The sequence below is a fragment of the Chiloscyllium punctatum genome, chromosome 20 (assembly GCF_047496795.1).
Source record: "Chiloscyllium punctatum isolate Juve2018m chromosome 20, sChiPun1.3, whole genome shotgun sequence".
Lineage (NCBI taxonomy): Eukaryota > Metazoa > Chordata > Chondrichthyes > Orectolobiformes > Hemiscylliidae > Chiloscyllium > Chiloscyllium punctatum.
Genome location: NC_092758.1, coordinates 416,563 through 441,892, shown reverse-complemented (window position 1 = coordinate 441,892; position 25,330 = coordinate 416,563). Strand labels below are relative to the sequence as shown.

Sequence of the window (25,330 nt, the reverse complement as noted above, 5' to 3'; positions counted from 1 at the left end):
TTCAAATAAACCTATTGGACTTTAACCTGGTATCCCGTGACTCCTGACTTTGTCCACCACAGTCTAACACTGGCACCTCACATCATGACTTCTCCTGTGACCAGAGAGAAACTAAACATTTGTGTCAGAGCTCCTGCAATTTCCTGCCTTGCCTCCCACAGCATCCTGGGATGCATTTCATCCAGGCCAAAGAATTTGTCTGTTTTTAAGCCTGACATTTTCTATGTCAAACTGTGCAACTTCCTCACAGTTCCTTTTTTGAATTCTACACCTATGTTTTCCCTTTCCAGAATGAAGATGGATTCATCCAACACCTTTCCAATATCCTGAGGCTTCACACACAAGTTGCCCCCTTGGTCTCTACTCTTTCCCTGGTTAACCTTTTCCCTTTAATGTATTTTAAAATATCTTAGGAAAAAGACACCAAATTGACACTCTTCTCACTTTCCCCCACTAAGTCTATGTTATGGCATTTCAAGTGCTCATCCAAGTATTTTTTAAAATTTGTGAGGTCTCCCACATCAACCACTCTCCCAGACAGTGAATTCCAGACACCCACCACCCTCTGGAAAAATCATCTCTTAACATAGAACATAGAACATAGAACAATACAGCGCAGTACAGGCCCTTCGGCCCTCGATGTTGCGCCGATCAAAGTCCACCTAACCTACACTAACCCACTATCCTCCATATACCTATCCAATGCCCGCTTAAATACCCATAAAGAGGGAGAGTCCACTACTGCTACTGGCAGGGCATTCCATGAACTTACGACTCGCTGAGTGAAGAACCTACCCCTAACATCAGTCCTATATCTACCCCCCCTTAATTTAAAGCTATGCCCCCTTGTAATAGCTGACTCCATACGTGGAAAAAGGTTCTCACTGTCAACCCTATCTAACCCCCTAATCATCTTGTACACCTCTATCAAATCACCCCTAAACCTTCTTTTCTCCAAAGAAAACAACCCCAAGTGCCTCAGCCTTTCCTCATAGGATCTTCCTACCATACCAGGCAACATCCTGGTAAACCTCCTCTGCACCCGTTCCAGTGCCTCCACATCCTTCCTATAGTATGGCGACCAAAACTGCACACAATATTCCAGATGCGGCCGCACCAGAGTCTTATACAACTGCAGCATGACCTCAGGACTCCGGAACTCAATTCCTCTACCAATAAAAGCCAGTACGCCATATGCCTTCTTCACTGCACTATTTACCTGGGTAGCAACTTTCAGAGATCTGTGTACATGGACACCAAGATCCCTCTGCTCTTCCACACTACCAAGTAGTCTACCATTAGCCCAGTAATCCATCTTTTTATTACTCTTACCAAAGTGAATCACTTCACACTTAGCCAAATTGAACTCCATTTGCCACCTTTCTGCCCAGCTCTGCAGCTTCCCTATATCCCTCTGTAACCTGCCATATCCTTCCTCACTGTCTACAACTCCTCCGACTTTCGTATCATCCGCAAACTTGCTCACCCAACCTTCTAACCCTTCCTCCAGGTCATTTATAAAAATGACAAACAGCAATGGTCCCAAAACAGATCCTTGCGGAACACCACTAGTGACGGCACTCCAAGATGAACCTTTGCCATCAACTACTACCCTCTGTCTTCTTCCAGAGAGCCAATTCCTAATCCAAACCTCCAACTCACCCTCAATGCCATATCTCTGTATTTTCTGCAGTAGCCTACCATGGGGGACCTTATCAAACGCCTTACTAAAATCCATATATACCACATCTACCGCTTTCCCCTCATCTACCTCCTTCGTCACCTTCTCAAAGAATTCAATAAGGTTTGTGAGGCACGACCTGCCCTTCACAAAACCATGCTGACTATCCTTGATCACATCATTCTTATCCAGATGTGCATAAATCCTATCCCTTACAATTCTCTCTAAGACTTTGCCCACAACAGAAGTGAGACTCACTGGCCTATAGTTACTAGGATTATCCCTACTCCCCTTCTTGAACAAGGGAACCACGTTTGCTAGCCTCCAGTCCTCTGGCACTACTCCTGTAGACAAAGAGGACACAAAAATCAAGGCCAATGGCTCTGCAATCTCCTCCCTTGCTTCCCAGAGAATCCTAGGATAAATGCAATCAGGCCCAGGGGACTTATCTATTTTCACCCTTGCCAGAATTTCCAACACCTCTTCTCTACATATCTCAAAGCCATCCATTCTACTTATTCGTGCCTCAGTATTCATATCGACTTAACCTTCAATATTTTGTCTAATAGCTTTCTTACCACTGATGTGAGACTCAATGTCTGTAATTCCTTGGTATATTTCTACCACCATTTTTGAAAGTGGAACATTAATTGTCCTCCAGTCCTCTGGCACCTCCTTGTGGCCAGAGAGGAATTTAAAACATTGATGTAGAAGTCCTGTAATTTCCTCCCTCATCTCCCACAGCAATCTGGGATACAACTCATTTGGACCTGAGGCTATAAGATTAAATCAACAGATAAGGTTAGAGGTGAAATAAATAATAAAAACTAAAGGCTCCATATCAGAATACAATTCTCATTTAGAAGAAAACAAATTTACAGTGCAAATAGATAAGTATGATCTGATTATCATTACAGATACATGACTCCAGGATTATAGAGATTGACATGTAAATATTAAAATATATAGGACATTTTGAAAGGATAATAAGCTGGGAAAAGGTGTAGATGTGGCTCTCTTCATGAATGATGGGGTGAGCCTGTGGAGGCCAAGTCACTAATTACATTTAAGACAAAGATAGGTAGGTTTTTGATTAGGAAACGGATCGAAAGCTACATGGAGAGGACAGAAAAACGGGATTGCCATAATTGAATGACAGAGCAGATTCAATGGGCCAAATGAACTAATTTTGCTTCTATATCTTATAGTCCTATGGTTAAAGAGGGATGATTAAACTAAGTTCAGGAAACTAAGAAGTGGAAGCAATTTGGGTAGCAGTGAGAAACAGTAAAGGCAAAAAGTCTGATGGAGGGACTCTGAACAGCAACTACATGGTATAGTGAGGTATAAAGGGAGATTTATTAGAAATGTACAGTAGGAATCATAGTCAATTTTAATCTACACATAGACAACAAAATCAGATGGACAAAAATAGGCTTAAAGATAAGTTTATAGAATATTTTTTGGATAGTTTCTTAGAAAAGCACATTTTGAACCTGACGAGAGAGCAGACTGCATTGGACCGAGAATCATGCAACAGTATAGAATTAACTTGTAATAAAGTACCACTAGGTTAGAAGCTATTACTAACAAAGTAACAGGATAAGTTCTAACAGGATAAGTTCACTGTAATCAGGCAGAGTCAATATCATGTTGTGAAAGGGAAATCATGTTTAATGAGTAATTTAGAGTTCTTTGGAGAAAAGAACATGACCAGAAGAATGAGGAAGTTTTGGAGCGAGTGCAGAAAGGGTTCACCAGAATGTTGCAAGATCTCGAGGGCTGTGGCTTTGAGGAAAGGTTGGAAAGAGCTAGGATTGTTTTCACTGGAAGGTCGTTGGCTGAGAGGAGACCTAATAGAGGTCTACAGTATTACGAGAGGCTTAGATAGGGTGGATAGTCAGAGGCTTTTACCCAGGGTTGAAGTTTCAGTAACAAGGGGGCACAGGTTCAAGGTGAGAGGGAAAAGCTTAAGGGACCAAAAGAGAGAATGCTGGAAAATCTCAGCAAGTCTGGCAGCATATGTAAGGAGAGAAAAGAGCTGACGTTTCGAGTCTAACTGACCCTTTGTCAAAGCTTCGAATCTAACTGACCCAGTCAGCTTTGACAAAGGGTCAGTTAGACTTGAAACGTCAGCTTTTCTCTCTTTACAGATGCTGCCAGTACTGCTGAAATTTTCCAGCATTTTCACTTTTGGTTTCAGATTCCAGGGCCCTGGGTTACACGGTGGCTCAGTGGTTAGCACTGCTGCCTCAGAGTGCCAGAGACCTGGATTCAATTCCCACCTCAGGCAACTGTCTGTGTGGACTTTGCACATTCTCCCTGTGTCTGTGTGAGTTTCCTCTGGGTGCTCTGGTTTCCTCCCACAGTCCAAAAATGTGCAGGTTAGGTGAATTGGCCATGCTAAATTGCCTGTAGTGTTAGGTGAAGGGGTAAATGTAGGGGAATGGATCTGGGTGGGTTGCTCGTCAGTGTGGACTTGTTGAGTTGAAGGGCCTGTTTCTACATTGTAAGTAATCTAATCTAATCATCCGCAATAATTTGCTTTTATTCAGAAGGTTTAAGGGAGATGTGCGAGGGAGGTTTTTCACGCAGAGTGTGCTAGGAGCCTGGAACGCACTACCAGAAAAGATGGTGGGAGCAAGTACGTTGGCGACATTTAAGAGACATCTGGATGGTTCCATGAATAGGGAGGGAATAGAGGGATATGGACAGAATAAGGGTAGAAGGTTTGTTTTTTAGTTTAGTTAAGGTGTGATCAGCACAGGCTTGGAGGGCCGAAGGATCTGTTCCCAGGTTTTTTTGTTCTTTTATCTGAATGATCATAAGAACTAGGAGCAGGAGTAGGCCATCTGGCCCTTTCAACGTACTCCACCATTCAATAAGTTCATGGCTGATCTTTTTATGGCCTCAGCTCCACTTACCCACCCTATCACCATATCCCTTAATTGCTTTATTGTTCAAACAAAGTCCGTCTTAGCTTTAAAAACATTTACTGAAGTAGCATCAACTACTTCCCTGGGCAGGGAATTCCACAGATCCACAACCCTCTGGGCGAAGAAGTTCCTTCTTAATTCAGTTCTAAATCTGCTCCCCCTAATTTTGAGGCTATTCCCTCTTGTCCTAGTTCCACTTGCCAGTGGAAATATCCTGGATTAGTGGTGCTGGAAGAGCACAGCAGTTCAGGCAGCATCCAAGGAGCTTCGAAATCGACGTTTCGGGCAAAAGCCCTTCATCAGGAGGGCTTTTGCCTCGTGGAAATATCCTCTCTAATTCCATCTTATCGAATCCCTTCATAATTTTATATGTTTCTATAATATCTCCGCTCATTCTCCGAAATTCCAATGAATATAATCCCAGACTACTCCATCTCTTCTCATAAACCAAGCCCCTCAACTCCAGAATCATCCAAAGGAACCTCCTCTGCATGCCCTCTCATGCCAGTGCATCCTTTCTCAAGTAATGAGACCAAAAACTGCACACAGTACTCCAGGTGTGGCCTCAGCAGCACCTTGTACGACTGTAGGATAACCTCCCTGCTTTTAAACTCAATCCCTGTAACAATGAAGGATAATGTTCCATTTGCCTTCCTAATTACCTGTCATACCTGCAGACCAACCTTCTGTGATTCATGCCCAAGGACACCGAGCTCCAACTGCATCACAGTGCTGCAGTGAAGGGGAGCTGGTGGAGGTATTGCAGTTATTTGATAAAGGTCCATCACAGGGAGTGAGTGGTATAAAAATAATGTCCATAAGCTAGTAAAGCACACACTCAAGGCTTTGTTTTAGGGGCAAGACTTTAAATTTCACTATGGCAGATAGAGAAATTGGAATTCGATAAAAATTTGGAAATAAAAAATTAGCCTAGTGACAACGATGTACTTATAATGCTGATAAAAACTTGTCAGATCCATTAATATCCTAAGTAAAAACAATGACTGCAGATGCTGGAAACCAGATTTTGGATTAGTGGTGCTGGATGAGCACAGCAGTTCAGGCAACATCCAACGAGCAGCGAAATCGACGTTTCAGGCAAAAGCCCTTCATCAGGAATAAAGGCAGTGAGCCTGAAGCATGGAGAGATAAGCTAGAGGAGGGTGGGGGTGGGGAAAAAGTAGCATAGAGTATAAGAGGTGAGTGGGGGAGGGGATGAAGGTGATAGGTCAGAGAGGAGGGTGGAATGGATGGGTGGAAAAGAAGATAGGCAGGTAGGACAGGTCATGGGGACAGCGCTGAGCTGGAAATTTGGAACTAGGGTGAGGTGGGGGAAGGGGAAATGGGGAAACTGTTGAAGTCCACAATGATGACCTGGGGTTGAAGTGTTCCGAGGTGGAAGATGAGGCATCCAGCCCACCTTCCGAGGACCCCCTTCGCCCACCTCCAACACACTGCATCTAACTGGACACCCCGCACTGGCCTATTACCTGCCCTCGACCTCTTCATTTCCAACTGCCGCCGGGACATTAACCGCCTCAACCTGTCGTCCCCCCTCCCCCACTCCAACCTCTCACCCTCACAACGCGCAGCCCTCCAATCCCTCTGCTCCAATCCCAACCTCACCATTAAGGCAACGGATAAAGGGGGGCGCAGTGGTAGTCTGGTGCACTGACCTCTACATCGCTGAAGCCAAACGCCAACGTGAGGACACCTCTTCCTACTGCCCCCTCGACCATGACCCCACCCCCCATCACCAAACCATCATCTCCCAGACCATACAGAGCCTCATCACCTCAGGAGATCCCACCCACAGCTTCCAACCTCATAGTCCGGGAACCCCGCACTGCCCGGTTCTACCTCCTTCCCAAGATCCACAAGCCTGACCACCCTGGCCGACCCATTGTCTCAGCATGGTCCTGCCCCACTGAACTCATCTCTACCTACCTCGACACTGTCCTATCCCCCCTAGTCCAGGAACTCCCCACATACGTTTGAGACACCACCCACGCCCTCCACCTCCTCCAAGACTTCCTTTTCCCCGGCCCCCAACGCCTCATCTTCACCATGGATATCCAATCCCTCGACACCTCCATCCGCCATTACCAGGGCCTCCAAGCCCTCCATTTTTTTCCTCTCCCGACGTCCCCAACAGTGCCCTTCCATCGACACTCTCATTCGTTTGGCCAAACTGGTTCTCACCCTTAATAATTTCTCCTTCGAATCCTTCCACTTCCTCCAGACCAACGGGGTAGCCATGGGCACACGTATGGGCCCCAGCTATGCCTGTCCCTTTGTTGACTACGTAGAACAGTTGATTTTCCGTAATTACACCGGCATCATTCCCCACCTCTTCCTCCGCTACATTGATGACTGCATTGGCACCACCTCATGCTCCTGCGAGGCGGTTGAGCAATTCATCAACTTCACCAACACATTCCACCCTGACCTTAAATTTACCTGGACCATCTCTGACACCTCCCTCCCCTTCCTGGACCTCTCCACCTCCATTAATGATGACCGACTTAACATTGACATTTTTTACAAACCCACCGACTCCCACAGCTACCTGGATTACACCTCTTCCCACCCTACCTCTTGCAAAAATGCCATCCTGTATTCCCAATTCCTCCGCCTCCACTGTATCTGCTCCCAGGAGGACCAGTTCCACCACAGAACACACCAGATGGCCTCCTTCTTTAGAGACTGCAATTTCCCTTCCCACGTGGTTAAAGATGCCCTCCAACGCATCTCGTCCACATCCCGCACCTCCGCCCTCAGAACCCACCCCTCCAACTGTAACAAGGACAGAACGCCCCTGGTGCTCACCTTCCACCCTACCAACCTTCGCATAAACCAAATCATCCGCCGACATTTCCGCCACCTCCAAAAAGACCCCACCACCAGGGATATATTTCCCTCCCCACCCCCTTCCGCCTTCTGCAAAGACCGTTCCCTCCGTGACTAACTGGTAAGGTCCACGCCCCCCTACAACCCACCCTCCCATCCTGGCACCTTCCCCTGCCACCGCAGGAATTGCAAAACCTGCACCCACACTTCCTCCCTCACCTCCATCCAAGGCCCTAAAGGAGCCTTCCACATCCATCAAAGTTTTACCTGCACTTCCACTAATATTATTTATTGCATCCATTGCTCCCAATGTGGTCTCCTATACACTGGGGAGACTCAACGTCTCCTAGCAGACCGCTTTAGGGAACATCTCCGGGACACCCGCACCAATCAACCACACCGCCCTGTGGCCCAACATTTCAACTCCCCCTCCCACTCTGCCGAGAATATGGAGTTCCTGGGCCTCCTTCACCGCCGCTCCCTCACCACCAGACGCCTGGAGGAAGAACGCCCTCATCTTCCGCCTCGGAACACTTCAACCCCAGGGCACCAATGTGGACTTCAACAGTTTCCTCATTTCCCCTTCCCCACCTCACTCTAGTTCCAGCTCAGCACTGTCCCCATGACTTGCCCTACCTGCCTATCTTCTTTTCCACCTATCCACTCCACCCTCCTCCCTGACCTATCATCTTCACCCCCTCCCCCACTCACCCATTGTACTCTATGCTACTTTCTCCCCACCCCCACCCTCCTCTAGCTTATCTCTCCACGCTTCAGGCTCTCTTTATTCCTGATGAAGGGCTTTTGCCTGAAACGTCGATTTTGCTGTTCCTCGGATGCTGCCTGAACTGCTGTGCTCGTCCAGCACCACTCATCCAAAACCATTAATATCCTGTAGGGCAGGAAAACTGTTGTCCTTACCTGGCCTGGGCTTATATGTGATGCCAGACCCACAGTGACTCTCAGCTGCCTGCTGGGCAATTAGCAATCTATAATAAATGCTGGCAGTGCCAGGGATTCACAAACTTCAGGAATAAATTTTAAATTATCAAAGTTTATTGCAGTAAGTAATGGTAACATATTCTCAGGAATAGAAAATGAGTTGGTGAAGAGGAAAGGGAAAGTTTGCAGAAATGAGTCATTTTCTGATTGGTGAGTTGTAATGAATGGTGTGTCATATGGATCAGTGCTGGGACCGTAACTAATTTTAATTTCTATAAATGTTCTAGATGACAGGACTGACACAATTGTTGTTAATGAGTTTTGAGAAGATTTTTAGCTCAAGTTCTGGTTCTGGATGTAGGTTTGCATGTTGAGCTGGAAGATTCGTTTTCATTGTTAAGTTGATGGCACAAAGATAGGTTAACAAATGAATTGTGAAGAAGACATAAGGAGATAACAGAGTCATATAAGAAGGTTAACTGAGTTTTCAAAAATCTGTCAAATGGGTCTAATGTAGAACTGTCCAGTTTGGCAGAAGAATTAAAAAGAAGCACATTACCTAAATGTTAAGAGATTGAAGAGCTCTGCAATACAAAGGGAACTGTGTATTTTGGTGCATGAATCATCAAATGCAGCAATAACCAGAAAAGCGAACAGAACATTATCATTTATCAAAAGGGAAATGAATACAAAAGAAGGGAGATTATGTTTCAGTTAAACAGGACACAGTGAGACTACATCTGGAGTATTGTGTACAGTATTGGTCACCTTATTTAAGGAAGGATATCACATCAAAACACCTTCTAAACTGCCACCATTTCTTTTTCAGATGAGGATTAACTGCAAAGATGTTTCAGCTGCCACCCTCTATGATGTGCTCCATGACACACATTACAGGAAGAAATGGGACACCAATATGATTGAGACCTATGACATCGGTCGGCTGACAGTCAATGCAGATGTGGGCTATTACTCCTGTAAGTAACACCAAAGACCCTTTTAAGAACATACAGCCATAAGACACAGCAGCAGAAGTAGACCATTCAGCCCAGCAAGTCTGCTGCGCCATTCAATGAGGACATGCTGATCTAATAATCCTCAACTCCACATTCCTGCCTTTCCCCCATCGTCTTTGCTTCCCTTACTGATTAAAAATCAGTCTATCTCAGTCTTGAATATACTTAACTAACCAGCTGCAACCGCCCTCTATGATAAAGATTTCCACAGATTCTCTACCGTAAGAGAAAAAAAATTCCTTGTCATCTCTGTCTTAAATATATGACCCTTTACTCTGAGATTATTCTCTCTGGTCCCAGATTCTCCCACAAGGAGAATCAACATTTCAGCATCTACCCATGTCAAATCCCCCTTGAATCTTAATAATTAAGCTCATGAAGTACTGCAAAGACAAATTGGAATTGCATAGGTTCTGACTCTGGTTCCAGACTGAGCCAGAAATTAAGTCAGGACCTGTATGCATACCTGTATAATTTGTCATATAGGTTGTTCACAGGCACAGAAATCACATGTTAATGCAGGGAGAAAGATTCACTACCACATTCAGGGAGCAGTGAGTAAACTAATAATAACCAACAGTAGATAAAGAAGTTCTTAAGCTGATGACTTCTTCATGTCAAATAATGAAAGAGTTAGCAAGAAAACTCAAGGTAACTCGACCACTCTACAACCTCATCAAACTGCCTTTGCCATTCAAACAGCAGGGGTGGGGGTTTGGGGCCACAACCTCTGCTTGTGCCTAGCTGGGTGGGGGAAGGGGGGGGTTTGGAACCACCTATTGAGGCAGCTCACCCCCAAGCGAAAGACTCAAAGCAGCAAGAACTCCTCACATGGGAAGACTTTCATCCTTAGACAGATTAGTGGGAGAGGATTAAGCATTACTCTTAAAAACTAATCCCTCTTCCACCCCTTGTTCTTAAGGCAAAATAGTGGAGATGCTGAAAACCTGATACCATCACAGAGAATGTTGGAGAAACTCAGTACAGTACATCTGGCAGCATTTGTCCAAGAGAGAGAAACAGAATTAACTTTTTCAGTCTGGCATGAGTCTTTAGAATTTATATTGTACTTCTGACGGAATTAGAGAAACAAAAGTGTGAATGGTGTACAAGCCGTGCAAAAGACAAAGTGGTCATTAGAATAAAGAAAGAACAATGCAAAATTACAACCCAGGAACAAGCCCTTCAGCCTTCCAAGCCTGAGCCAATCCAAATCTACTGTCTAAACTTGTCACCCAATTCCTAAGCATCTGGATCCCTCTGCTCCCCACCTACTCATGCATCCGTCCAGATGCATCTTAAATGAATCTACAGATGCTCAGTAGTAGCAGTGGCTACCATCTACAAAGTTCACCAAGACTCCTAAGATCTTCCAAACCCATGACAACTTCCATCTCGAAGGACAAGGGCAACATGAATGGGAACACCACCCCCTGCAAGCCACTCACTATCCTGACAGGAAATATATCACTGTTTCTTCACTGTCACTGGGTCTAAATCTTGGAATTCTCTCCGTAATGGCATTGTGGGTCAACCTACAGCACACGGCCTGCAGCTCACTGCCACCTCCTGAAGGACATTGAATTGTGGAACAGACTTGAGGGACTGAATTGCCTACTTCCATTTCTATGTTCTTAACTAGAATTGGACATTAAATGTTGGCCTAACCAGCAACAATCACATCCCATGAGTGAATGAAAAACAAAATTTAAATATTGCTTCCTATTCCTGGTAGCTAGTATACAGCTGGCTAACCTGCCAGTGGCAATGTATGGGTAGTTCAGAGCTTTAACTGGTACAATGCAAAGCTTACAACAAAGCTATATTGAGCATTCAGGATCCTGACAAAGGGGTTCGGCCCAAAACATTGACTTTCCTGCTCCTCGAATGCTGTCTGACCTGCTGTGCTCTTCCAGCTTTACATTTATTAACTCTGACCTCCTGCATCTGCAGCCCTAACTGTCTCCTATCTTCAGCATTGCTGAAAAAACACTGACACTCAACAGAACAATTCACAAAATACTAAAGTAAAGGGACACATCTTTATACTGGATGAGAAGAGAGTGCTGATTGGTTGGCAAATGGACTTTGAATGGAAAAGGTCTTGAATGAAGAATGCATTAATCAGGTGAAGGTATGGAATGTACTGCCTTAGAGCATGAAGGAGGCAGGTTCACTCAAGTGACTGGGGTCTGGAATGCAGTATCTGAGTGTGTGGTGGAGGCAGGTTCACTCAAAGAGAGAACTGCATCATATTCTCTTGGGAAGATCCATGGCCACAGAGCACAGGCTGCGGTGTAGCACTGAGAGAATTCTACTTGTAGAGATGATGACCAAGTGGCCTGTCCAGAATTGGTAATTGTAAATACAGCTCCTTAAGGTGCTATTGCAGTTTTACTGACAGTGAAATGTTCTGTGCTTGTTTCTGTTAGGGAAATGTCCAAGTCCACTGAAGAACAGAGACTTTGTTACTCTGCGTTCTTGGCTGCCTCTTGGCAATGACTACATGATTATCAACTACTCTGTGAAGCATCCAGTGAGTATCGTTCTATGAAGAAGTATTCCTGTCTAATGGGAAGTATGGTTTGTGTTTTTGCTTTTGAAAACACCTTGCATATAATGTCACAAAATATAAAATTCAGGGTTCAAGTGGAGGTCTTCCACAAAACAAAGGCTTTATCACTGCTAATAGTTCAATTAAAGGGAGAAAGCAGCATATTCTGAGCATCTTATTGTTCCATGTGTGAACAAAATGTTTACAGGCTGTGGCCCAGACTGTGGCTGAATTTGAAGTGTTTGCTCCTTCAGACCACAACCTGAGCTTGACTTTCAGACCACAGAGAGACATCCTGGCATCTTGTGGGTTCAGGAAAGCACAGACACTGATTTTCCTGTAAACCTGAGGGAAGATGGATATTATAGGAATAAACATCAAATAGAAGCAATATGACAGTAGGAGGCAGAGGTCTCATAATATTAGGCTCATGGGCTCAAAATCAAAACAATAGATGCTGAAAATGATATAAGTAAGAGTAACCACACATTGTCCTAGTGGAACAAACTGCCTCCTTCACATTGAGGATAGCTTCCATTGTGTTGTATGGCACTATCACTGTTATAAATAGAATAGACCTCAAAAGAATCAAGCAGCTCAAGACTGGCATCCATGCGGTGATGTGGGCCATCAGCAGCAGCAGAATCGTGCTCTAACAAAACCTTCAAGCTCATGGCCCAGCATATCCCCCACTCAACCATTACCATCAATCTGGGGAAAAGCCTTGGTTCAATGGAGAGTGCAGGAGGACATGCCAGGATCAGCACCAGGCATACCTAAGAAAACAATGAGGTGTCAACCTGGCGAAGGTTGAGGTATCTGCCTAGTGAAGCCACCAAACAGGACCCTATTTGCCCACCAAATGACATATGCAGTAAGAGATAGACAGTCAGTGATCTCACATCCAATGCATTAGATTTAAGCTCTGCAGTCCTACTACATCCAGTTATCAATGGTGAAGGACAATCAAACATCTCACTGGAGGAAGAGGCTCCAGAAATCCAGGCTGAATAAACTCCATTTGGTCAAATTTCTGTCTTTGAGGTTTACTGACTCTGAACGGCCGATTCTCACAGGAATGAACATTCCCAGAGATTTGCATTGAGCAAGTTACTGATGTCAGGATTTTCAACTTATTATGCAAAACAAATGATTGAATAAATTATGGGTGATAAAACATTAGACCCAGGCATTGAAGTGATTGTGTCTTTGGGAAGAGAAACCACTGCTGCACAGAAATATCTTTTCTCAGTTCGAGATTATTAACTGTTATCACTATCTATATCTTTATTTCCAGAAATATCCCCCAAAGAAGGATATTGTGCGAGCTGTCTCACTTCAGACTGGCTACTTCATCAAATCAAATGGAGCTAACAGTTGTACCTTGTACTATCTAACCCAAGTGGACCCAAGAGGTGAGTGCAGGAACAGAATACTCAAATCCTCTGCCACAAATTGATTTTGAAATTTGTCCTTCCAGTGGTTCAGTGAATAGATTTAGCAATATGCATTAAGAACATGAGGAGACCATTCAGTCCTACCATCCCAGACTGGCATTTGATACAATCATGACTGATTAGCATCTCAACTTAATTTTTAAACATACTCAATACCCAAACCTAACACAAAGCTTCTAGCTTCAGATTATAAACTCTGATTAGTTCCAGTGTCACATATCTTTTGGGTTAAGATTGGGATTGAAGTGGCATAGGGTTTGAAGGGTGAAGAAGGGTGCAGGATACAAAGAAATCAATTGGTTCATTGCAATGTTTGATTCATAACATATAAAAGATTTGACTGATACAAATAAACGAACCCATGGAGTTAAATAATTGGATGATTATCATCAATATGAAAGGTGAACAGTGGAGGGAAACATTGTGCTTCTTCTTATTCATTCATAGGATGTGGGCATCACTGGCTGGACCAGCATTTATTGCCCATCCCTAAGTGTCCAAAGACAGTTAAGAGTTAACCACATTGATGTGGGTCTGGAGTCATGTGTAGGCCAGACTACGTAAGGACCCTAAAGTCTAGATTAGAGTGGTGCTGCAAAAGCACAACAGGTCAGGCAGCATCCGAGGAGCAGGAAAATCGACTTTTCAGGCAAAAGCCCTTCATCAGGAATGAAATGGGATGCGCATTGTGAGGGTGAGAGGTTGGAGTGGGGTAGGGGGGTAGACAGGTTGAGGCAGTTAATGTCTCGGCTGCAGTTGAAAATGAAGAGATCAAGTGTGGGTAACAGGCCATCAAGGGGTATCCAGCTGGATGGAGTGTGTTGGAGGCGTTTGAAGGAGTCCTCGGAAGGTGGGCGGGGGTCCTGATTGTGAAAGTAAGCTCAGAGGCGGAGGCGGCAGAAGAGGTGTTTGACGTCACGGCATGTATTGAATTCATTGACGCATGGGCGGAGGGGGATAAAGGTGAGGCCTTTGCTGAGGACTGATCGTTCATCCTCAGTGAAGGGGAGTTTGGGGGGGGGATGGTGAAAACTTGGCAGGGCTGGGAGCTAGGACCTGGGGTAGGTGTGGAGCTGAGAATTGGGGGCAGAGCCTGTAACTGGAGTGGGCGTGATGGTAGGGGGAATGGGATGGAGTTATGAGCAGTGGTGGTGCTCCCCTCAGGGTTCTGGGAGGCGGGGATGGTGACAGTGGGATCTGTGGGGGTCCTGTCAGTATACAGATGAATGTGGTTGTTGGGTGCAGAATTGGTGGCGAACACGGCAGTGGGGGGGTTGCAGGAGTCGCTGAACGTGTGACATCACAATGACATCAGGGCCGGAAGTGATGTCATGTGTGGTGCATGTGAAATCGTGAGGGGCGGAAGTGGCTGTGGAAGCGGCCATTATGGGGGTGAAAGTTACATCATCGATCATCGTGGGGATGGTAGCTGTACCAGCTTCATGGCTAATGGCGTCTGAGCAGTTCTAGAGGCCAGGGGAACCTTCTGGAATGTTTGAGGAGTGCTGGTTATGGAGGTGGGTATATAAAAGTTTGTTGTACTTACAGTTTTTGATGTTTGAGGTGGTGTTGAAATACTGTTTGTTCAGAGTATGAATTCTTCTTAGGATATAGTACAGGAGGGGTCCTGTACAATTCTGAGAGAGTGTGGCCCTCAGTTGAGGCAGGGCTGACTATAGAGAGGTTAGGTGCTGGCACATGGCTGCGAGTGTGGAGTGGAGGATCCTGAAGGAGAACCATTGCTGGTGGTTTTGAATCTGTAGTCTGTACTGGTGGTTCTGTTCGGATCCGAACTGTGCTGGTTTGACTGTAGTCCGGAGTCCATGTGGGATCAGTTGGTTGTGGAGGCAGGCACTGAGGAAGCAACTGTGGCTGTGGTAGCAAGTCTGTTTCAGTACATGGTTGAAGAGCTTCAGGGCAGAGGAAATGACGTGGGGGTTACAGTGAGAGAGAGACTCACTGAGATCTTGTAGAGAGAGGAGGAGAACTTCTTCAAAGTAGGCATCCTTGAGTGATGGAAAAGGATAGAGCAGATCTAAAAGTTGAAGTTCTAAATTGGAGAAAGGCCAATTTTGATGGTATTAGGCAAGAACTTTCAAAAGCTGATTGGGGGCAGATGTTTGCAGGTAAAGGGACGGCTGGAAAATGGGAAGCCTTCAGAAAGAAGATAATGAGAATTCAGAGAAAGTATATTCCTGTTAGGGTGAAAGGAAAGGCTAGTGGGTATAGGGAATGCTGGATGACAAAAGGGTTTGTTTAATAAAAAGAAGGAAGTATATGTCAGGTATAGACAGGATAGATCGAGTTAATCCTTAGAAGAGTACAAAGACAGTAGAAGTATACTTAAGAGGGAAATCAGGAGGGAAAAAAGGAGACACGAGATAGCTTTGGCAAATAGAAGTAAGGTGAATTCAAAGAGTTCTTACAAATACATTAAGGACAAAAGGGTAACTAGGGAGAAAATAGGGCCCCTCAAAGATCAACAAGGTGGCCTTTGTGTGGAGCTGCAGAAAATGGGGGAGATACTAAACAAGTTTTTTGCATCAGTATTTACTGTGGAAAAGGATATAGAAGGTATAGAGTGTAGGGAAATAGATGGTGACACCTTGAAAAATGTCCATATTACAGAGGAGGAAGTGCTAGATGTCTTGAAATGCATAAAGGTGGATAAATCCCCAGGACCTGGTCAGATGTATCCTAGAACTCTGTGAGAAGCTGGGAAAGTGATTGCTGGGCCTCTTGTAAAAAGACCCTAAAGACCATTTAATGAACCAAATGGCTTTTTCCTGACAACTAGCAATGGTTTACAGTCATTAAACTTGTGTTTCCAGATTACTATTGAATTCAAATTCTAATACAAGTTATATTTGTATCATCGATAGTCACAGGTGAGGTGCCAGAAGACTGGAGGTTGGCTAATGTGGTGCCTCTGTTTAAGAAAGGTAGGAAGGACAAGCCAGGGAACTATAGACCGGTGAGCCTGATGTCCTGGTGGGCAAGTTTTTTTTAGATTAGATTAGATTACTTACAGTGTGGAAACAGGCCCTTCGGCCCAACAAGTCCACACTGCCCCGCCAAAGCGTAACCCACCCATACCCCTACATCTACATCTAGATCTACCCCTTACCTAACACTATGGGCAATTTAGAATGGCCAATTCACCTGGCCTGCACATCTTTGGACTGTAGGAGGAAACCGGAGCACCCGGAGGAAACCCACGCAGACACGGGGAGAACGTGCAAACTCCACACAGTCAGTCGCCTGAGGCGGGAATTGAACCCGGGTCTCAGGCGCTGTGAGGCAGCAGTGCTAACCAGTGTGCCACCGTGCCGCCCACTAGTTGTTGGAGGGAATCCTGAAGGACAGGTTTACACGTATTTGGAAAGGCCAGGACTGATTAGGGATAGTCGAACATGACTTTGTGCGTGGGATATCATGTCTCACAAACTTGATTGAGTTTTTTGAAGAAGTAGCAAAGAGGATTGATGAGGGTGGAGTGTTGGACGTGATCTATATGGACTTCAGTTCGTCAAGGTTCCTCATGGGAGACTGGTTAGCAAGGTTATACCTCATGGAATATAGGGAGAACCTAGCCATTTAGGTACATATTACATTACATTAGGGTGGCACGGTGGCACAGTGGTTAGCACTGCTGCCTCACAGCGCCAGAGACCCGAGTTCAATTCCCGTCTCAGTCGACTGACTGTGTGGAGTTTGCACATTCTCCCCATTTCTGCGTGGGTTTCCTCCGGGTGCTCCGGTTTCCTCCCACAGTCCAAAAATGTGCAGGTTAGGTGAATTGGCCATGCTAAATTGCCCGTAGTGTTAGGTGTAGGGGAATGGGTGTAGATGGGTGCGCTTCGACGGGTCGGTGTGGACTTGTTGGGCCGAAGGGCCTGTTTCCACGCTGTAAGTAATCTAATCTAATAACAGGCTCGAAGGTAGAAGACAGAGGGCGGTGGTGGAGAGTTGTTTTTCAGACTGGAGGCCTGTGGCCAATGGAGTGCCAAAAGGATTGGTGCTGGGTCCACTATTTTTCATCATTTATATAAATGATTTGGCTGTGAGCATAAGAGGTATAGTTTGTAAGTTTGCAGATGACACCAAAATTGGAGGTGTAGTGGACAGCGAAGGTTACCTCGAATTAAAACAGGATCTTGATCAGATGGGCCAATGGGCTGAGGAGTGGCAGATGGAGTTTAATTTAGATAAATGCGAGGTGCTACATTTTAGCAAGGTAAATCTTACCAAGACTTATACACCTAATGATAAGGTCCGAGGGAGTGTTGCTGAACAAAGAGGCTTTGGAGTGCAGTTTCATAGCTCCCTGAAAGTAGAGTTGCAGGTGAATAGGACAGTGAAGAAGGCACTTGTTATGCTTTTCGTTATTGGTCAGAGTATTGAGTACAGGAGTTGGGAGGTCATGTTGTGGATGTACAGGCCATTGGTTAGGCCACTTTTGAAATATTGCATGCAAATCTGGTCTCCTTCCTATCGGAAAGATGTTGTGAAACTTGAAAGGCTTCAGAAAAGATTTACAAAGATGTTGCCAGGGTTAGAGGGTTTGAGCTAGAGGGAGAGGCTGAACAGACTGGGGCTGTTTTCCCTGGAGCGTCGAAGGCTGAGGAGTGACCTCATAGAGGTTTATAGAATCATGAGGGGCATGGATAGGATAAATAGACAAAGTCATTTCCCTGCTAGATGATTATAAATCTTATATCTTATAATCCTTTCCAAAACTTTTCCTACAACAGAAGTAAGGCTCACTGGTCTATAATTATATGAGTCAACTCTACTGCCTTCTTGAACAAGGGCACAACATTTGCAATCCTCCAGTCCTCTGGTACCAAGTCTATAGACAATGATGACTCAAATATCAAAGCCAAAGGCTCTGTTATCTTCTCCCTAGCTTCTCAGAGAATCTTTGGATAATCCCATCCGGCCCAGGTGACTTGTCTACTTTCACTCATTCTAGAATTGATAACACCTGTTCATAACTAACCTCGATCCCTTCTAGTCTAATATCTCATACCTCATTCTTCTTCTCTACAATATTCTCCTTTTCCTGAGTGCAAACCGATGAGAAATGTTCATTTAGCACCTCTCCGATCACCACAGGGTCCACACTCAACTTTCTACTTCTGTCTTTGATTGGCCCTATTCCTACCCTAATCATCCTTTTATTCCTCATATACCTATAGAAAGCTTTAGGGTTCTCCTTTATTCTATTTGCTAAAGACTGCTCGAGGTATCGTTAGTAAGTTTGCAGATGACACCAAAATTGGAAGTGTAGTGGACAGTGAAGAAGGTTACCTCAGAGTACAATAGGATCTTGATCAGATGGGCCAATGGGCTGAGGAGTGGCAGATGGAGTTTAGATAAGTGCAAGGTGTTGTATTTTGGGAAAGAAAATCTTAACAGGACTTATACACTTAATGTTCTGGCCCTTGGGAGTGCTGCTGAACAAAGAGACCTTGGAGTGCAGGTTCAAAGCCCCTTGAAAATTGAGTCATATGTAGATAGGATAGTGAAGAAGGCGTTTGGTATGCTTTCGTTTATTGGTCAGAGCATTGAATATAGGAGTTGAGAGGTCATGTTGTGGATGTACAGGATGTTGGTTAGGCCACTTTTGAAATATTGCATGGAATTCTGGTCTCCTTCCTATCGGAAGGATGTTGTGAAACTTGAAAGGGTTCAGAAAAGATTTACAAGGATGTTGCCAGGGTTAGAGGGTTTGAGCTATAGGGAGAGGCTGAACAGACTGGGGCTGTTTTCCCTGGAGCGTCGAAGGCTGAGGAGTGACCTCATAGAGGTTTATAGAATCATGAGGGGCATGGATAGGATAAATAGACAAAGTCTTTTCCCTGGGATGGGGCAGTCCGGAACTGGAGGGCATAGATTTTGGGTGAGAGAGTAAAGATATAAAAGGGACCTAAGGGGCAACGTTTTCACGCAGAGAGTGGTGTGTTTATGGAATGAGCTGCCAGAAGAAGTGGTGGAGGCTGGTACAATTACAACATTTGAAAGGCATCTGGATGGGTATATGAATAGGAAAGGTTTGGAGGGATATGGGCCGAGTGCTGGCAAATGGGACTAGATTAGGTTGGGATATCTGGTCGGCATAGCTGAGTTCGACCGAAGGCTCTGTTTCTGCGCTGTACATCTCTATGACAATAATGTAGTCATGTGAGTTCAGCAGAACCTGCTGCCTGAACCATGAGCAGCTGAGCCCCACACTCAGGAGACAATTGCATGTCCATACCCCTCATAATCATCTACACCTAGAAGAGAATAGAATCCCCACATTGGGGGAACTGGCCATTCAGCCGAACAAGTTCACACTGACCCTCTGAAGAGCATCCCATCCAGACCTTTCCCATATGCATTTTCACAAGTAGCCTGTCTTGCCACCTTCAGGGATCTGTTGATAAACACCCAAGATCCCTTTGTTCCTCTGAACTTCTTAACATCCTGCCATTCATTAAGTACTCCCTTGTTTTGTTCCTCTGTCAAAGTGCATTACCTGACATTTATCAGGGTTAAATTCCATCTGCCACTGATATGCCCATCTGACCAACCCTAATCTTCCTGTCACCTAAATCATTCTTCATCATTGCCATACACTTGGCCTATCTTATCTTCTCCCGCACATCCTCATCTACATCAGTTGTATCTATCATAAACAAGAATGGATCCTGGTCTCCAGTCACAAAGCAACATTTTACCACCACCCTCTGTCTCTTGCCACTAAGGTGATTTTGGATCAAACTTGTTAAATTTCTCTGGATCCCATGAGCCTGTATCTTATTTATTAATCTACCATGTCAAAGGCGTTGCTTAAATCAATATAAACTACATCAACTGCACTACCCTCATTGATACACTTGGTCACCTTCATGAAAGGTTCAGCCAGATTTGTTATGCATGCCCTTCCTCTGACAAAGCCATGCTGACTATTCCTGATCAAGCCTTACCTCTCCAAGTGGAGATTAATTCTGTACTTCAGAATTTTCTCCAATAGGTTTCCTATCACTGAGGTGAGACCCATCAGTCTGTAATTCCCTGGTTTATCTCTACCACCTTTTTAAAAAAATTATGATCATTGATAATCACTTCTTTTTGATTAAAAATAATGTCAGGATGGCAGCAGCGGAGTAGCAGGGCAGTGTGTGGGCTTGTCAACTCAGGAGCCCGTAGCTCACCCACTCTGTTCGTTTTTACAGTTTTTCTTTATGTTCCCTGTTTTGAATGTTTCCAATTAGTATACTTAATATCTAAATTCATCTTACCTTCATCTTAACAGCTTCAGCTGAGACTCTGTCCTGATCCAGTGAAGGGGTGACTTCCAGTGGTCCTGAATAGTGGTCTTTTCTGGTGTGGTGGTCTCAGCCCTGTGGTGTGGTACCCTGATGTAGTGGGTTTTTCCCCAGTGTGGTGGTCCCAGCCCTGCAGTGTATGACAGGGGTGACCTCATAGAGGTTTATAGAATCATGAGGGGAATGGATAGGATAAATAGACAAAGCCTTTTCCCTGGGGTGGGGGAGTCCAGAACTGGAGGGCATAGATTTAGGGTGGGAAAGTAAAGATATAAAAGGGACCTAAGGGTCAAGTTTTTCACGCAGAGGGTGGTGCGTGTATGAAATGAGCTGCCAGAAGATGTGGTGGAGGCTGGTACAATTAGGGATAGTCAACATGGCTTGGTGAAAGGGATATCATGTCTCGCGAACTTGATTGAGTTTTTTGAAAAAGTAGCAAAGAGGATTGATGAGGGTGGAGCGGTGGACATGATCTATGTGGACTTCAGTTCGACAAGGTGCCTCATGGGAAACTGGTTAGCAAGGTTATACCTCATGGAACATAGGGAGAACTAGCCATTTGGATACCTGTATGGGTAAATGAATAGGAAGAGTTTGGAGGGATATAGGCCGGGTGCTGGCAAATGGGACTAGATTAGGTTGAGATATCTGATCGGCATGGACGAGTTGAACCAAAGGGTCTGTTTCTGTGTTGTGCGTGTCTATGGCTCTATGATTATGACTCTAACATCTCTCCTGAATGGCCTCCTGAACATTACAGTGCAGTACAGACCTTTTAGTCTTTGATGTTGTGCCGTCCTGTGAAATTAATCTGATGCCCATCTAACCTACACCGTTCCATTATTATCCATATGTATGTCCAGTGCCCATTTAATTGCCCTTAATGTGGGCGAGGCTACTACAGTTGCAGGCAGGCCATTCCACACCCCTAATATTTACTAATTCTTAGACTATGTCTCTTGTTTCCAGAATCTTCAACCAGTGGAAAGATTTTATCTTTATATACATTGTCTTTCCTTGTTAATATCCTGAAAACCTTGATTAGATCCCCCATTAAAATTCTAAATTCTACAGAATGGGGCCTAATATGTCTCATATCATAACATAGCCTCTGAAGTCCAGGTGTCATCCTTACAAACCTGCTTTGAACACTTTCCAGACTGAAAATATTCTTCCTAAGGTGTGGTGTCCAGATCTGTTGATAGTACTCCAAGTGGGCTCTAACCTGGGTTTTGTATAACATCTGTATCCTTATATCCAGAGCTTTAGATCTGAAGGCCATCATTCCATGAGCTTTCTTGACTATTTTCTGCATCTGTTTGTGGCATTTTAAAGAGCTATATCTGAACCCTCAAATTTTGTTGAACTTTGTGCTCTCTAAAACAAATACCCTGATTTATCCTTTTTCAATCTGGAATGGATAATCTCACACTTGCGCATACCAAACTCCACCTGCTACATGATGCCGCTTTCTGCAGTATTTCTCCATTGAAATAATATTCTTGTTTTTGTTCTCCCTCTGAAATGAACTACATCACATTTTTCCACATTATACTGCATTTGCCAATTTGATGGGAAAATATCTGCTTAAATTATCTGCCTTTCCCAGTTCCCCTGAATAATTCCTTTATTGCATCCACCGTGTGATTAAAAAGAGTTACAGGATTTTGACTTTATATTTTAACCTCAGCTAGAGTATTTTGTATAGTTGTGTGCACCACATTTTAGAAAAGATGTGAGAGAGTACAGAAATGAGTTACAGGAGTGGTTCCAAAAATGTGAAATTTCAGAGATGAGGATAGAGTGAAGATGTTGAGATTGATTTGGAGATGCCGGTGTTGGACTGGGGCGTACAAAGTTAAAAATCACACAAGATGTTGAGACTGTTCTCCTTGAAAAGCAAAAAGGTGAGACGAGATCTGTTTTTTCTATATTCACTGATGGGACATAGATGTCGCTGGCTGGCCAGCATTTTATTGCCCATCCCTAGTTGCCTTTGAGATGGTGATGGGGAACAGCCTTCTTGAATCGCTGCAATCTATTAGGTTGACTCACAATGCCGTTTGGGAGGGAATTTCAGGAAATTTGATGCAATGAAGCAAGAGTGATATATTTCCAAGTTTGAATGATGAGGGGAACTTGCAGGAGTGTATCAGATGGAATTGTTCGTCAGGAAGATGCAGTTTGGTGAATATCTGCAGTGCAGAAACGCATATAAGTTTTCAAAACCATGTGTGAGCTGGATATAGCAGAAAGGGAGAAACTGTTCCCAATTATAAAATCATTGGAAAGAAGAGAGCACAGATTTAAAGTGATTTGCAAAGATTTTTATTCAATGCGTACTTAGAGTCTGGGATGCACTGCCTGGAAATGTGGTGGAGACAAGTTTAACTGAAGCATTCAGGAGTGTATTAGATAGTTATTTGTATAGAAACAATGAACAGGAATATGGGGAAAAATATGGGGAATATCGGAAAAAAGCACTGAGTCATAATACTAATTTTCAGTTCCTATGCAGGCACAATGGGCTGAATGGCCTCCTTCTGCAATATAACAATGTAACAATTCTGTAATTTTATATATATATAGTATATATTCTGTAATTATATATTGTTAACATAGTTAATGGCTCATTCACGCACCAGTCATCTACCTGACCCACAAACTAATCCTATTAAAGCAGATAGCGTTCAAGGCAGTTTTGAGTTGGTTTCAGGTTTTCCAAACATTTTAACCCCCTCCCTCCATCCTCAATTTTAAAACCTACACCCAGTATCTGCTAAATACCTCTTCAAATTTGTTAATTTCACCTTGAAAACATATTTGACTTCCCACTGTCATAAAATGCTCTTGCATCTTTCTAAATATATCACAGTTTGACAGCCAGGTCCCTGGATTCCTGTCCCATGGTGCATCTGTGAGGGATAGTGGCTTCCACTCTCTGTCATTTGCCTCAGGTCCATCAGAAATTCTCATTTGTATAACCACTTGATGGAGCTAGTGGGACTGCTGATGTTGAACTTACAGGCTTACAAAGCTTTCACTTGAGTTCAGAATAACATGGAATTAGTCAAAGTGTTTAATTGATTGAAGAGAAAGTGTGGACTTCAAATGCTGGAGATGAGAGTCAAGAGTGTGGCACTGGAAAAGCACAGCAGGTCAGGCAGCATCCGAGGAGCAGGAAAACTGACGTTTCGGGCATAAGCCCTTTTTCCTATTGAAGCTCCTTGGATGCTGCCTGACCTACTGTGCTTTTACAGCACCACACTCTCGACTGTTTAATTGAGCTGAAAACAATTGTCTCCCTGCTAACAGTTTCTAAAAGCATTTAGATTCTGAGATGTCTAGGTGGAACAGATAACTAACAGGGGATTTTCAACCAAAGTATACAGGAAACCCACACACAGACCAGATCCTTAACTACAATAGCAATTACAATTTCAATGTCCACAAACGCAGCTATGTCAGGGCACAATTCAAAAGAGCCGTGACACACTGCAACACACCAGCACTACACGAGGAAAAGGAGTAATACTTACAAAAAATCTTTGCTAACAACGGATATCCCATCAGCTTCGTCTGCCGATGCTGTTCAACAAACAATGCCAAGAAGACACTGTACCTACCAATACACTGGCCACCTTACCCTGTGTGAAGAACATATCAGAATTAACAACCAGGCTGTTATGACCACTAGGTCTTATGGGAGCACACCAACCAACAGCCACATGACACCAACTATTTACCAGGACTTAGGACCCCAAACCACAGCATTTAGGACCAATATGGCATTCAAAATCCCTTGCAATAACTGCATCAAGCACGACATTGGACAAACAGGTAGAAATCTAGCCATCTGAATTCACAAACACCAACTGGCTACTAAATGGCATGATCCATTCTCCCTCATCTCCGTACACGCAGAACAAGAGGGACATCAATTCAATTATGACAAAACAACCATTCTAGGACAAGCCAACCGGAGATACCCCAAAGAGTTCTTGGAGGCCTAGTTTTCTACCAAAAAGGCCATCAACAAACACAGAGGTAGATCCAGTGTATAAACTGCTGCAGAGAAGACCCAGAAGTGACACTCACCACAACAGACCAGACACACACAAAAACCAAGCGGGACAGAACAACAGCGCCTCACGGAATTTGCCCTGATGATGTTACCCTGCATGGTATCAATAACTCAGCTGCTCAGCGAGATAACCAACAACCTCAAATGCTTTTAAGGGCTGAAGAAATTGAAGCTCTGGTGAAACTTTGAAATATATTAGATATAATTTTGTGAAATATGCAGCATAGAAATATCTGGCCAATCGCCTTGTTCTTTTTGAAATAAAGTCCACCCATCTTTCTCTAAGAGGTCTGGACCACCATGGGGATCTGGTCCACAGTTTCAGTCACTTGTTAAATTTATTCCCTCTGAGTGGGCATCACTGTAAAGGTTGGCAGAACTCCCAGTCCATTAGACCAGAATTAAATTCCTACAGTGTGGAAATAGGGCCTTCAGCCCAACAAGGCCACACCGACCTTCCGAAGACTAACCCACCCAGCCCCATTCCCCTAAAT

At 44.2% G+C, this 25,330-nt stretch overlaps 1 protein-coding gene across 1 annotated transcript in view; it reads left to right on the top strand.

The window, feature by feature from the left end:
- stard15 (StAR-related lipid transfer (START) domain containing 15) overlaps positions 1-25,330 on the top strand; it is a 161,977-nt gene that overhangs the window by 118,077 nt on the left and 18,570 nt on the right. The window contains exons 2-4 of the mRNA XM_072590236.1: positions 9,239-9,386; positions 11,858-11,961; positions 13,277-13,394. Coding sequence (XP_072446337.1) covers positions 9,239-9,386; positions 11,858-11,961; positions 13,277-13,394 — 370 coding nt within the window. The remainder of the gene's footprint in view (positions 1-9,238; positions 9,387-11,857; positions 11,962-13,276; positions 13,395-25,330) is intronic.